This window comes from Ictidomys tridecemlineatus, chromosome 1 (genome assembly GCF_052094955.1).
Source record: "Ictidomys tridecemlineatus isolate mIctTri1 chromosome 1, mIctTri1.hap1, whole genome shotgun sequence".
In the NCBI taxonomy this organism is placed as follows: Eukaryota; Metazoa; Chordata; class Mammalia; order Rodentia; family Sciuridae; genus Ictidomys; species Ictidomys tridecemlineatus.
Window position 1 is genome coordinate 42493027 of NC_135477.1, and position 11580 is coordinate 42504606.

The window sequence follows — 11580 nt, forward strand, 5'->3', positions numbered from 1 at the left end:
TTCCCATATCACTTGGATATGAATCTTGAATAATGAAGTTTTCCTATATGGCCTGAATGCTGTTTGCCTTAGCTCCCCATTGAGTTGGCTGGTTTGTGTCCCTCATAAGAATTAACTTGATATAGCTGAGCTCATCAATACCATACAACAGCTAAATAAACTTATGCCAGGATCATTGGAAAAATGGAAGAGAAAAACAGTGTCACAATGATTTTTAGTTGTTTTTAAAACAGTCCACATTTTCATTTACATTACCATATCATTGGGATTCCAAGCTCTTTTTGTATTTCATATGCAGTTTTACAATCTTTAAAGAAAGCATGATGATCATGTTTCACAATTTCAGCTAAAGCATCCTTAGAAAGTCAGAAGGGATTCTAAGTTCAGGGGTCGGTCCTAGGTAGGTCCTGGACACACTGAAGTATTCTGGGTTCTTGGAGACAGGAGGAATGAACACATTCACAGCAAACCTGCTGTCTTGTGGGAATTAAAGCCTAAAAATAATTCTAAGGAATATTTGTAATAGTATTCTAACTCCAAGTGCTACCGCCAAGCATCACCCAATTTATGATGAGTTTTAAAACATAGCTAAGAAGGTAAACTTGCTTCTGGAGTAGAAGAAATCCATAAAGACACACGTCTAAGCCAAGCATTATTATCTCCTAATGTCAGGAGAGTATCTCTTATAGGATCTCAGGTATTTAAAATTGTTACACTTGGAAATGAACATTGTCATTCACAGAGTTGAAATGAAAAACTTCTGAGCCCCCTTCAGTTCATGAACAGTAAATCCAGCCTCTGCTCTGGGATCTTACAGAAAAGCCACAGCTGGGCTAGGGGCTTTGGTCTTTCCTGAAGCTTGGGTGGGGACAATAATTCAAAGATGCCCCCTTTTGTGGTATCCCCTGCCTGTCCCCTTCATAGGTATGATGTACCCAGCATGCCCTTACTTGCTCTTTCTCTTGTGTCCTTTATTGCAAGAAGAACCACCACTATCCACCCCTGGGACTCAAGCCAGAAACCTGGCAGCTGTCTTGGATTTCCCACACCCATTCTCTACCCTTTTGGGGACCAAATACCCTTTGGTTTCCTTCTTAATTCTTACATCACTTGAGACACCATAGTGTGGTGGTTAAGTGCAGAAACACTGGCATTTTATGTGTTCCACAAATAGGGTAGAATCATTCAGCCTTAAAAAGGAAGGAAATTCTGATGATATTTGAATCAACCTTGATGCTAAATGAACCAAGCCTGCCACAAAAAGACAAATACTGTGTGACTCAGATGAGGCATGTAGAATAGTCAAAATCATAGATACACAAAGTGGAATGGTGGCTTCTGGGGGCTGGAGGGGATGGGAGTTTTCATTCAATGGGCATAGAGTCCTAGGTTTGCATTATGAAAAGAGACTCAGTGCTGACTGGTGATGTTTGCCTACCAATATTAACATACTTAATACACTTAGTCCACTCAGGATTGGTTATGATAGTAAATTTTATGTTGTGTTTGATTACACAACATAAAATTTACTATCATAACCAATTATAAAAAATTGGAAAACATGAGACAAACTGGCATATACAGTGAGGGAAAATACCTGTTATTAATGACAGATAGACTCCAGGGTATGTGTCAATATTCTGGGAGGCCTGACTGCAAAGTACAGCTACAGTTAAGACATGTGCATAAGAGATGATGTGCTTTCACTGGGCAGTCTCCAAATAAATGATAAAACAAGAGGTAAAAGACTCAGTTCCATTCCTTATTTTAAAAATCTTTATTTTCTGAGTTGATTTACACATGAGGAGGGTTCTTATGGCTAGCTGCCTGTCCATGCTAGAGAGGCCCTGCAGATCCTGCCTTTCAGAGTCCTGCCAACCTTGGTTGGCAAGAGCTTTCCCTCCAGGGCTGTTTTCTTGGATTGCAGTGTTGAGGGAAAGGTCACTCAAATTCTTCCCACTCTCATAATTAAAGAGGGAGATTTGGAGCCAGGAGGCATTTCTTTTCTTTTCTTTCTTTCTCTCTCTCTCTCTTTTGTTGTAGGTGGACACAATGCCCTTTTTTTTTAGAGAGAGAGAGAGAGAGAGAGAGAGAGAGAGAGAGAGAGAGAGAGAATTTTTTTAATATTTATTTTTCAGTTTTTGGTGGACACAACATCTTTTGTTTTATTTATTTTATGTGGTCTTGAGGATGGAACCCAGCACCCTGTGCATGCCAGGTGAGCGCATTACTGCTTGAGCCACATCCCCAGCCCATGACTTTATTTTTATTTATTTATTTTTATGTGGTGCTGAGGATTGAACCCAGTGCCTTACTCTAGTCAAATGCTCTACCATTGAGCCACAACCCCAGCCTCCAGGAGGCATTTTAATCAGCAACTTCACAGGGCAAAGCCTCCTGGTGATTTGATCTTATGGGGATTCCAAGTTCTGCTCAATCTCCTCAGCTAGCTCTGAAGGAGGAAATTGTTGAGGCATTGCTGGAATCCTACTGGCAGTACTGGGCAGGGGTTCCTGCTCCAAGGCCTCCTCCTCAAAGGGTTCTGTTCGTTCCTGATTGAAAGCAGGGGAAATCACTTTCTAAACAGAAGACAAAGAAAGCAAAAAAGGTATTAGTTGTCATGGCTTGAATTAGGAATGTCCTCCGCAAAGCTCATGTTAAAGCATGGTCCCCAATGTGGCAAAGTTCAGAGGTGTCTCTTTTAAGAGGTGGTTGGATCATGAGGGCTGTGACCCCATCAGTGCATTAATCCATTTGATGGATTAATCATTTGAATGGACTGCTTGGTGGATGGTAACTGTATGCAGGTGGGGCATGGCTAGAGAAGGTGGGTTACTGAGGACATGCCTCGGGGATTCTATATTTTGTCTCTGGTTCTTCACACTCTCTCTGCTTTCTAGCTGCCACAAGTCCAGTTAGTTTTCCCTATCACACCCTGCTCCCAGGATATTCTGCTTAACCTCATGCCCACAACTATAACCTGAGCAGACCATAGAATGAGGTTTCTGAAACCATGAGCCCAAAATAAACTTTTCCTCCCCTAAATTAGTTGGGTATTTTGGTCCCAGTGACAAAAAGCAGACTAATACATTAGTAGAGGCTAACCACACTCTGGAAACACTCTCAAGAATGGCAGGAACACAATGTTGCTATCATCATGCCAAAGACTAAGTACAAAACTGAAATACAGTTGCCATAGCAAAGCAGACCATCAAATCTGCTAGGATCAAATGACTCACCAATGATCTAACTGCCTCCGAGACAAAACTCAACACCTTTGAAAGGAAATGCAACATGGTTGAGGCTCCCTAGAAAATACCACCTACAATGTTCAGCATAGGAGTAAAAATTACTAGACATAATCTAGTGAAAAAGTATTCAATTGAAAGAGACCCCTAAAGGACATAGATGCCAGAATTAGTTGACAAGGACTTAAAACAATGATTAAAACTTTTCAAAATTTTAAGGGGAAAAATGGACATATTGTTTGAAAGAGTATATCAGCAAAGAAAATGGAAATTATTTTAAAAAAGTGAACTAAGCTGGGTGTAGTAGCACATATCTGTAATCCCAGCCACTCAGGAGGTGGAAGTAGGAGGATTGCAAGTTTGAGACCAGCTTGGGCAACTTAGTGAGACTCTTAAAATAAAATTTCAAAAAGGCATGGGGGGTGTAGCTCAGTGGTAGAGCATTTGCCTAGCATGTGTGAGGTCCTGGGTTCAATCCCTAGCCAGTACCACAAATGAGGAAAAAAAAAAGGGCAGGGGCCATTTAGAAGTTCTAGAACTGAAAAGTATAATATCTGAATTTTTTTTTTTAAAATCCTAACATAGGGCATTGGACATTGCAAAAGAGAGTGTCTACAAACTTGAAGCCAGATCAATAGAAATTGTCCAAACTGAAGCATAGAGGGGAAAAGATGAGCAGTGCCCTCAGGAACCTATGAAACAATTTCAGGTGATTGTAGTCTCTGGCTGAGGTAGGAGTCCTTGGAACCTAAGCCCTATGGGCTACTTCCACTCCATCTTTGCTTAGAAGTCTCAGAGCTTCATTCCATACTGAACCTTAAGGGACTGAGCAGAGAGCTCTGGGTGAAGCACTTGGTCACATGATCTCTAAGACCCTTCTGTATTCAAAGTATTGAGACTGTGCAGCAAATACCTGTATTGATTTTTATGGAAATGCATTCCTAAAACATGAATGCTTCGGAGCTTTATAAACAATAAGAATCACTTTCTGACTGATATACAAAATTATGGTTTATATTGTCAAAGCTCCTCTACTTAGTGAAGAGAAACCCATATAGGTCAAGCCTCGCTGGCTCTCTTTGCCTGGACTCTACTGTTACCCACTCTATGGAGCTCTTCTTGATTCCTGTAATTGGAATGACCTCTGCCACACTGAGCACTCTGTTTCTATTCTTCTTTTGACACTTCCACTAGAATAGTATTCAATCTGGGGTACTCAAGAAACAAAGTATTGCTAAGATGTAAGCAAAGATAGTTTTAAAGGATTAAGGGGAAAAAAATCTGGCAAGGCTTTGAGTTTGTGCATATAAGCCAATCTGGTGAACCAGCAGGACTGCTGAAATTTCATGAAACCCCTCCTGGGCCTGTTTGAAACCAGATTTACCAGTACTAGTGATGTGAAATTTGCAGGTAGCCAATATCAAGGGATAGTCCATAATCCACTTTGAGCCAACTTGGAACCAGATCTTGGTTCCCATTACCTCTTTGCCTTTTATCTCGCCCTTTCAACTTCTACTTGGAAATTAACTCAGAACTGAATGATGTGCTTCTCCCTTGCCAGGGAGGTGATCCTTTCAGCTTTATTTTAAATCCCTGTTGGGTTTTCTTTGTTTATTCCCTTCTAACAAGTGGAGTCAATTTTCATAACCACAACTTGCACATGAACTCTTTCCTAAAAGTGAGAACTTGCACACAGCCCAGGCATTATCTCTCAGTCCCTTACAATTTCCTTGTCTCACACTTGGTAAAAGAAAGGTGAACCTGTTGCTTTTCAAAATCTTGCTGAGGAATATTGCTGCAGGGTGCAAAATATCCTCAGTGTGACTCAAATACCGGAGTGTGCAAAGTTTTCTTCAATAAAGCTACCACAAAACTAGGGTGGAGACTCGGGAGTCCATCATCTTGTATTTTTATTTCTATTACCAGTGAAACATGGTGTTAGAAAATGATTGGGTTGTCAGTAAGGTGATGGTGACTTCTGCTTACTGAGCCTCATTTCTTCCATCTCCCCAAAACTGCTCCAAGCATGAACCCCTTCCTGAGGGAGAGCGCCTTAGATCACCTCAAAAAAATAGCATAAAACCATCTTTCTTTTAATTTATTTACATATGTTCAGCCTTTAAAATAAATTTACTTATTATTTATGAGGTTGCTGAGCACTTTATTATAAATGAAAATAAGTTTAATATATGCATATTTTCAAAGTTGGTTTTGGAAACCAGCAAAAGTTAGTGACTTGTACCAGACTGCACTAAAGACTCAAATGCACAGGATGTAGTGATAACTGAATAAGATTCAGATCTCCAGCCTGACAACCCCATTTAAGTGAATTATCTGTTCTGGCATAATGTAATTTGGGGAAAGCATAAAATGGCAGGAGACATCTTTTAGGAAATTGTAGAAAAGATTGTGGGAGATAAAAGATTTGCTTTTCAGAGTGATGAATGTACAGTTTTTTCCAACTATTCTGAACTACGAATTTATGTTCATTATTGTAGCTTCAAAGAGGAGGCACCAGAGGCTTGACACCTAAGCAGAATATAATAATAATATACCAAATAGTTAATGTAATCATATGCATTAAGTATGCACTGATAACAATCATGTTTGGGTTCTGAAAAATACTGAATAATTTTTGAAAAAGGGCTCAAGGATTTCATGAAAAAAAAAATTTGTTCCAGGTGAATAGATTGTTTTAAAAAAATCTGGATGTGTATGTCAGTAATGTCAGTGGTATTTTCTGAATCTAACATGAATTTGCCTTTTAACCTTTCCTATTTTTATTGACAAGAAGTGGTTCAGACATAAATGTGTGACAGGGAGGGAAAGTTGACTAAGGGGGCCTCAGTGTGCTCAGCACAGTGGTGGTGGCTGCCCTGGGGATTTCCTGGAGTCGTCACTGGGATGGGAATGGGCCATGGCGAGTTCCTCCTTCCTACCTTGCGACACTCTTTACACTTCTGTTGAATCTGAAGCTCTTCTTGTTTCATCATTGCTGCCATTTCCCTTTCCTTGAGGCTGTTCTCATATTCCTCCTTCAGCTGGATCTGTTCTCGAATATTCTGGGGTAATGTCACAGGCTCAAGTCAGGTCAGCATCAAGAGGTCTTATAAGGGGGCCCGCCATCCCTGGGTATAATCCTGGACCTGGGTCCTTTAAGCCTGTGGAGTTTCTTCCTGTAACTAGCTTTAGCCTGCTGGCAGCTCCAAACCCACCAACTCTACACCCCCCGAGTTGGATTCCAGCTGCAGACTAAGTCATGCTGGGAAGGTGGATGAACCAAAACCCCCCTGGCCAACTCCAGGACTCTGCCTTGGATCCCAGTCTCTCTGGGGAAACTGAGCCCTCCCTAGACACACCTCCACACACACGCACCTTTTCATTTGCTAGAGCTATTTTCCTGTAATGGTAAAGCCAGTGAGCCAGGTACTCTATTGGGTCACTGGGCCGAACCTTTGCCACTTCTGCCAGTGCCTGGGACAAGGAATTTCCAAAGCACTTCTTCAGGTATTCCGTTTCCATCCTGGGGACCTGGGAAGCATCCAAACAGACACATTCTTGTACACAGGTAATCCTATCTTAAAAACAGATTCATTCTGACCAACTCAGATTTATTTTAGGATAAATATGAAATGTTACTTGGTCCCGCCCATGTTCATCAGCTTCCCATGGCTGTGATAAAATACCTGAGGTAATCAACACATAAAGATGAATTTATATTTGCCAGTAGTTTCAGTCTATGGGTGCTCAGCAGAACACCATGGCAGGGAGCATCAGGTGGAGCATAGAAGCTCTTCTTATAGTGGCCAAAAACAAACAGAAAAAGAAGAAGCAGTCAGGGTCTCACAGTCCCCTTTCAAGGGCTTCCACTGGGCCTCACCCCTGTAGAGCTGCACCATCTCCCTATAGCACCTCAGGCTAGAGACTGAAATGACAGCATCTGGCCTTTGGGGACATTTAAAATCCAAACCATAGAACCACTCTTCTCAAAAGAACCAACAAATGTATACTTGCCAGTAGGCCTTATGTTCAAGCAGACTTTTGTTCTAAAGCTCTCCAGCACCTGGCTCCCTGACCAACTCTGTGTTCCTGAAAGTTACATATTTAAACTCCAGAAGAATCCAGGGAATAACAGAGGGTCAGATCCAGCCTTCACATTTTCTGGAGGCGTTTTTTAGTTTATTCCTCCCTGGAACGCTATCCCTCCATTTTTAAGTTTAAGGAAGGAAAGAGAGAGACAGAGACAGATGTGGAGCTAAAAAGGAAAACCCAGTGTTTCCCTGCTCTGGGGGCTGCAGGGCCTAGAAGCCAAGTGCTTGACCAGCAAGGAGAGCCCTGAGCACTGAGAAAGTGTTTTCAAACATCCCTCATCATGAAAAGGGCATTGGAGCACCTCAAGAAACAGCTGGCTCCAAGCCAAGTACAGGAAAAGCCTAAAGTGCCTGATCACTCACTGTGCCAGAAAGTAAAGGAGTTCTGAAGAACCAAAAGGTTGAGGACCCTGGAGCCATGTTCAAGTGGCTCCTACCAGCCAAATATGGGACAAGTTGATCACTAAAATAAATAATGAGTGTAATAGATTTGTTAACCTAAATAACAAACAGATTCTCCAAAAAATTAAGTTTATAGAGAAGTAGCACTGCAACAGGAAAACATACGCTACCTGCAAACTGTGCATTCATACAGGCTGACGCCAGGGAGGGGGTGGTTGCTGGTGGTGGGACTAGGGATTGAACCCAGAGGTGCTCTACCACTGAGCTGGAGCTGCAACCCATTTTACTTTCACTTTGAGACAGGGTCTCTGATTGACCCACCTGGCCTTGAACTTGCTATTCTTCTGTATTGGTCTCCCAAACTGCTGGGCACACCAGTGCCCAGGTCCAGGGGAGGTTTACAAATGCAAAAAGAGGAGGATTTTATCAATATTTTGAACAATAATCCTTGACCATGAAGAATCCATAGCAAGGGTGACATCAGTGCAAGATTAGACTGTTGCTGGGCAAATGTCCCTGCAGAGGTATTCTCTGTTTCAGGTTGCACTGGTGTTTGTGCAAGGCTGTGGCTCTGGCAGTCTTTTGCCATAGTTCCTATTATTAGGCACATGTGTGTGAGATCCTGTCCTTCACGGCCTGAGAGCCTGACTTATTATTTGTTTCTTTAGACTTAGCACAAGTGGCTGTATTTTTATTCTGATAAGTTTCACACATAACTCAGAATAAAAAAAGTATCCATAAGTCCATCCCAAAACAAATGTAGATGAACAGGGAAAAAACTAAGTTCCTTCCCAGAGTAGAATGCTGATTAATATATGTGGAAAGAATAATGGAAGTTTCAAAATTGCTATTTTATAACCATTGTAGTATAACTGAATCAAGCTAGAGTGCTAAAACACATCATGAATGGGTGAATGACTATTGGTTTATTTTATTTAATTTTTTTTTTGTATTGGGGGATCGAACCCAGGAGTACTCTACCACGGAGCTACATTCCCATCCCTTTTTATTTTGAGACAGGGTCTCCCTATATTGCTAAGGCGCTCTCGAAGTTGCTAAGGATTGCCTCAAACTTATAACCCTCCTGCCTCAGCCTCCTGAGTCACTGAGAAAATAGCCATACACCATCCTGCCTGAGAAGGTAAATAATATTTGATAAGGAACAGGATATTTACGTGGCCTCAAAGTTTCTCTCCAAAAATATGCATTAATTTTTCCAAAGGGAAATATAGAAATTTAACAGTGGTGCAATCTGGTCAACACAACCTTAACCAGTGATCAAACTAAGTATCACCAGTGAAGGGACAGACATCCCATACCTCCTGCTGGGATGCCCTTCCTATGGCACATGATACATTTCTGTGAAGTCCTGTCCAAATGTAAAATTAAATCCAACTGAGAAAAACATCAAGCAAAGTAAATTGAGAAACAGTCTACAACTGGACTATACTCTTCAAAATATTATGGGCCAGGCTGTATGGGCAATGACTAGACTCATGCAAGAAATGCTTCTCCCATGAGAAAGCCCCACCTCTGTACCCATTATTAATTGCCTAGCATAGTATACTTAGCAACAAAAAATAGCAATTCTTATAGAATGTAAAATTGTTCTCCTTGGTCTCCATGGGTCACTTTGATCCATTTCTCTTTTGATTATGATTATGGAAAATCCCAGGAGAAATACTGAATGAGAATGAAAATATGATTAAGGACATTGAATTCTTTCGCTAATGGCTTTATTCAGCTTCTGTACTCCTGCTTGCTTGCTTGCTGGTTGCTATGTCAACCTGGATGTGGTTTTCACCCTTAAATATCCTAAAATGTTGAGGCTGTAGGCTGTTTCCTGCAGAGACAACTTGGTCCTGCAGGGAGCAGTCCTGGTTGGTCAGAATAAAGACTCTTCAATTTGGGTAAAATTGGGAATTGATGTGTTTTCTAAGCGACCTGCCCCACAATGTCAAGGTCATAAAAAAGATAGGGAAAGAATGAAGAGAAAAGGGGACTAAACACATGATACTAGGTTTTTTTTACAGAAAAAAGAATTCTGTAAAAGATATTGTTGGGAAAATTGTATAAATAAAATGCAAACTGTAGATTATACAGTAGAATTTATTAACTTTATTGTGAATAAGTGAAATTTAATGTCTCCCAAAGGTCTCTGTGTCCTAATACTTGAAACCTATAAATATATTAGCTTATATGGCAAAAGGGACTTTGTAAATGTGATTAAATTAAGCATCTTGAGATTATCCAAGTGAGTATAATGTAATCACAAAGTTCATTCTAAGACAGATCAGCAAGGTCAGACAGGGAGGGCAACATGGTGAGAGAGCAGAGGGAGAAGAGGTGATATTGTCAGGAATGAATTCTCCCCCAGATCCCCCAGAAGGCTGCTGACACTTTGCTTTTAGCCCTGAAGACTCATTTTGGACTTCTGACCTCAATAACTAAAAGAATAAATTTGTGTTTAAAGTCACTGAGTTTGGTGTAGGGGTGGAGGTTGGGAAGGAGGGTGGATGGTGTCTCTTTCTGCCAATCTGTGGCCCAACTAAACTAATGAATGAGGACTAACAATCTTCTGCACCCCTTTCACTCAGTGTAGTCTGATGACAAAAGATCAGCAGGATTCTATCACCTGAGGGCTTGTGGAGATGCAGATTCTCAGGTCCCACCTAGAGCTACAGATTCAGAATCTTCACCTTAACAGAATCCCCAAGTGATTTGTACCTAGAAATCCACCTTGTCATTGCAGAACTGTCCTCACCCGGAGGCAGAGCCATCAACTCTGCATTCCCAGGGTGACTCTCCATTCCCTGTTCATTGGGTAGCTGCCACACTGCTTAGGTGTGACAAACCCTACTGGGAGAACTTGTGTTTGGAACACAGTGGGTGCTCCGTAAATACGTCTTCTGATGTGTGTGGGCCCAGATCAGAGCTTCTGTTTCCTTGATCCATCAGTGCCCACTCTGACAATTACTACTCAACCAGCTTTTATTGATGCCTCTCCTACCAGGTAATGCTACACCCATAAATTAAAACAGAACCCGGGAAGTTGGCCTGGTCACTGGTCATGCATGCCTGTAAACTCAGACACTACAGAGGAGGCTGAGGCAGGAGGATCCCAAGGTGGAGGTAAGTTTGGGCAAATTAGTCAGGTTCCGTCTCAAAAAATAAAAAGGGTTGGAGATGTAGCTCAGTGGTAAAGCGCTCCTGGATTCAATCCCTAATACGGCAAAAACAGACATAACAAACAAACAAACAAACAAATAGGAAATGTTAGCAGAGTATTTTGCACACACGCCTGGGCCTGGTTAGAGTGCAATCGTGAGAGTCCGGAGGTCACCAGGAAGTACCAAAGTGCGGAGGTGTGACACTGCCAGACCACGCAGCATGCAGCGAGTCTCCCAGGGGCTGTGGTCTCCTACTTTCTAGGTCTGGAAATCCCTCAAGGCTCCTTCCTGAAAGTCCGATGCCCCTCCACCTCTCCCACACAGAGTCGGTCCACCCGCCAGGTCTGAGGGTTCTTTTCAGCAAGTGCCTGCTCCCAGCTTCTGGGTGGCAAGCCTCCTCATCTCTCCCCTCCGCGCGCCCCAACTCCTTCGCGCGAATCCCCTCCCGTCGTGCGCGCGTTTCTGCTCCATCCCCCACGACGCTGGCTCAGCTCACCGTTCCGCGCGCGCCTGCCGGGAGGACTCCTGCTCGGGCCCTGGAGGGGAGCCCTCGTTGCCTAGCATCGGGACGCAATTAGCAGATTGGGATGGGCGCATGCGCCGGGTGCGCGCACCAAGAAGGGAGGAGCCCTTTTCTCAGAACGGTTCCTCTCGCCTAGCAGAGGCGGT

The 11580-nt window shown here is 42.4% G+C and overlaps 1 protein-coding gene across 1 annotated transcript; it reads right to left on the bottom strand.

Moving 5' to 3' along the window:
- Positions 1-1758: 1758 nt before the first annotated feature.
- On the bottom strand, positions 1759-11503 carry Dydc2 (DPY30 domain containing 2). Its single transcript, XM_013364373.4, has 4 exons — positions 11408-11503; positions 6624-6779; positions 6188-6310; positions 1759-2579 (listed from the first exon to the last, which is right to left on the bottom strand). Exons 2-4 carry the CDS (start codon positions 6768-6770, stop codon positions 2412-2414), a joined length of 438 nt encoding a protein of 145 aa, XP_013219827.3. The 5' UTR covers positions 6771-6779; positions 11408-11503; the 3' UTR covers positions 1759-2411.
- Positions 11504-11580: the final 77 nt, after the last annotated feature.

Excerpts from the sequence above, each read along its gene's own strand:
- Dydc2 (XM_013364373.4), bottom strand. The coding sequence starts at position 6,770 with ATGGAAACGGAATACCTGAAGAAGTGCTTTGGAAATTCCTTGTCCCAG. Across the intron at positions 6,311-6,623 it reads TAGCTCTAGCAAATGAAAAG|AATATTCGAGAACAGATCCA; the intron begins GTGCGTGTGTGT and ends ACATTACCCCAG. Across the intron at positions 2,580-6,187 it reads AGTGTAAAGAGTGTCGCAAG|AAAGTGATTTCCCCTGCTTT; the intron begins GTAGGAAGGAGG and ends TCTTCTGTTTAG.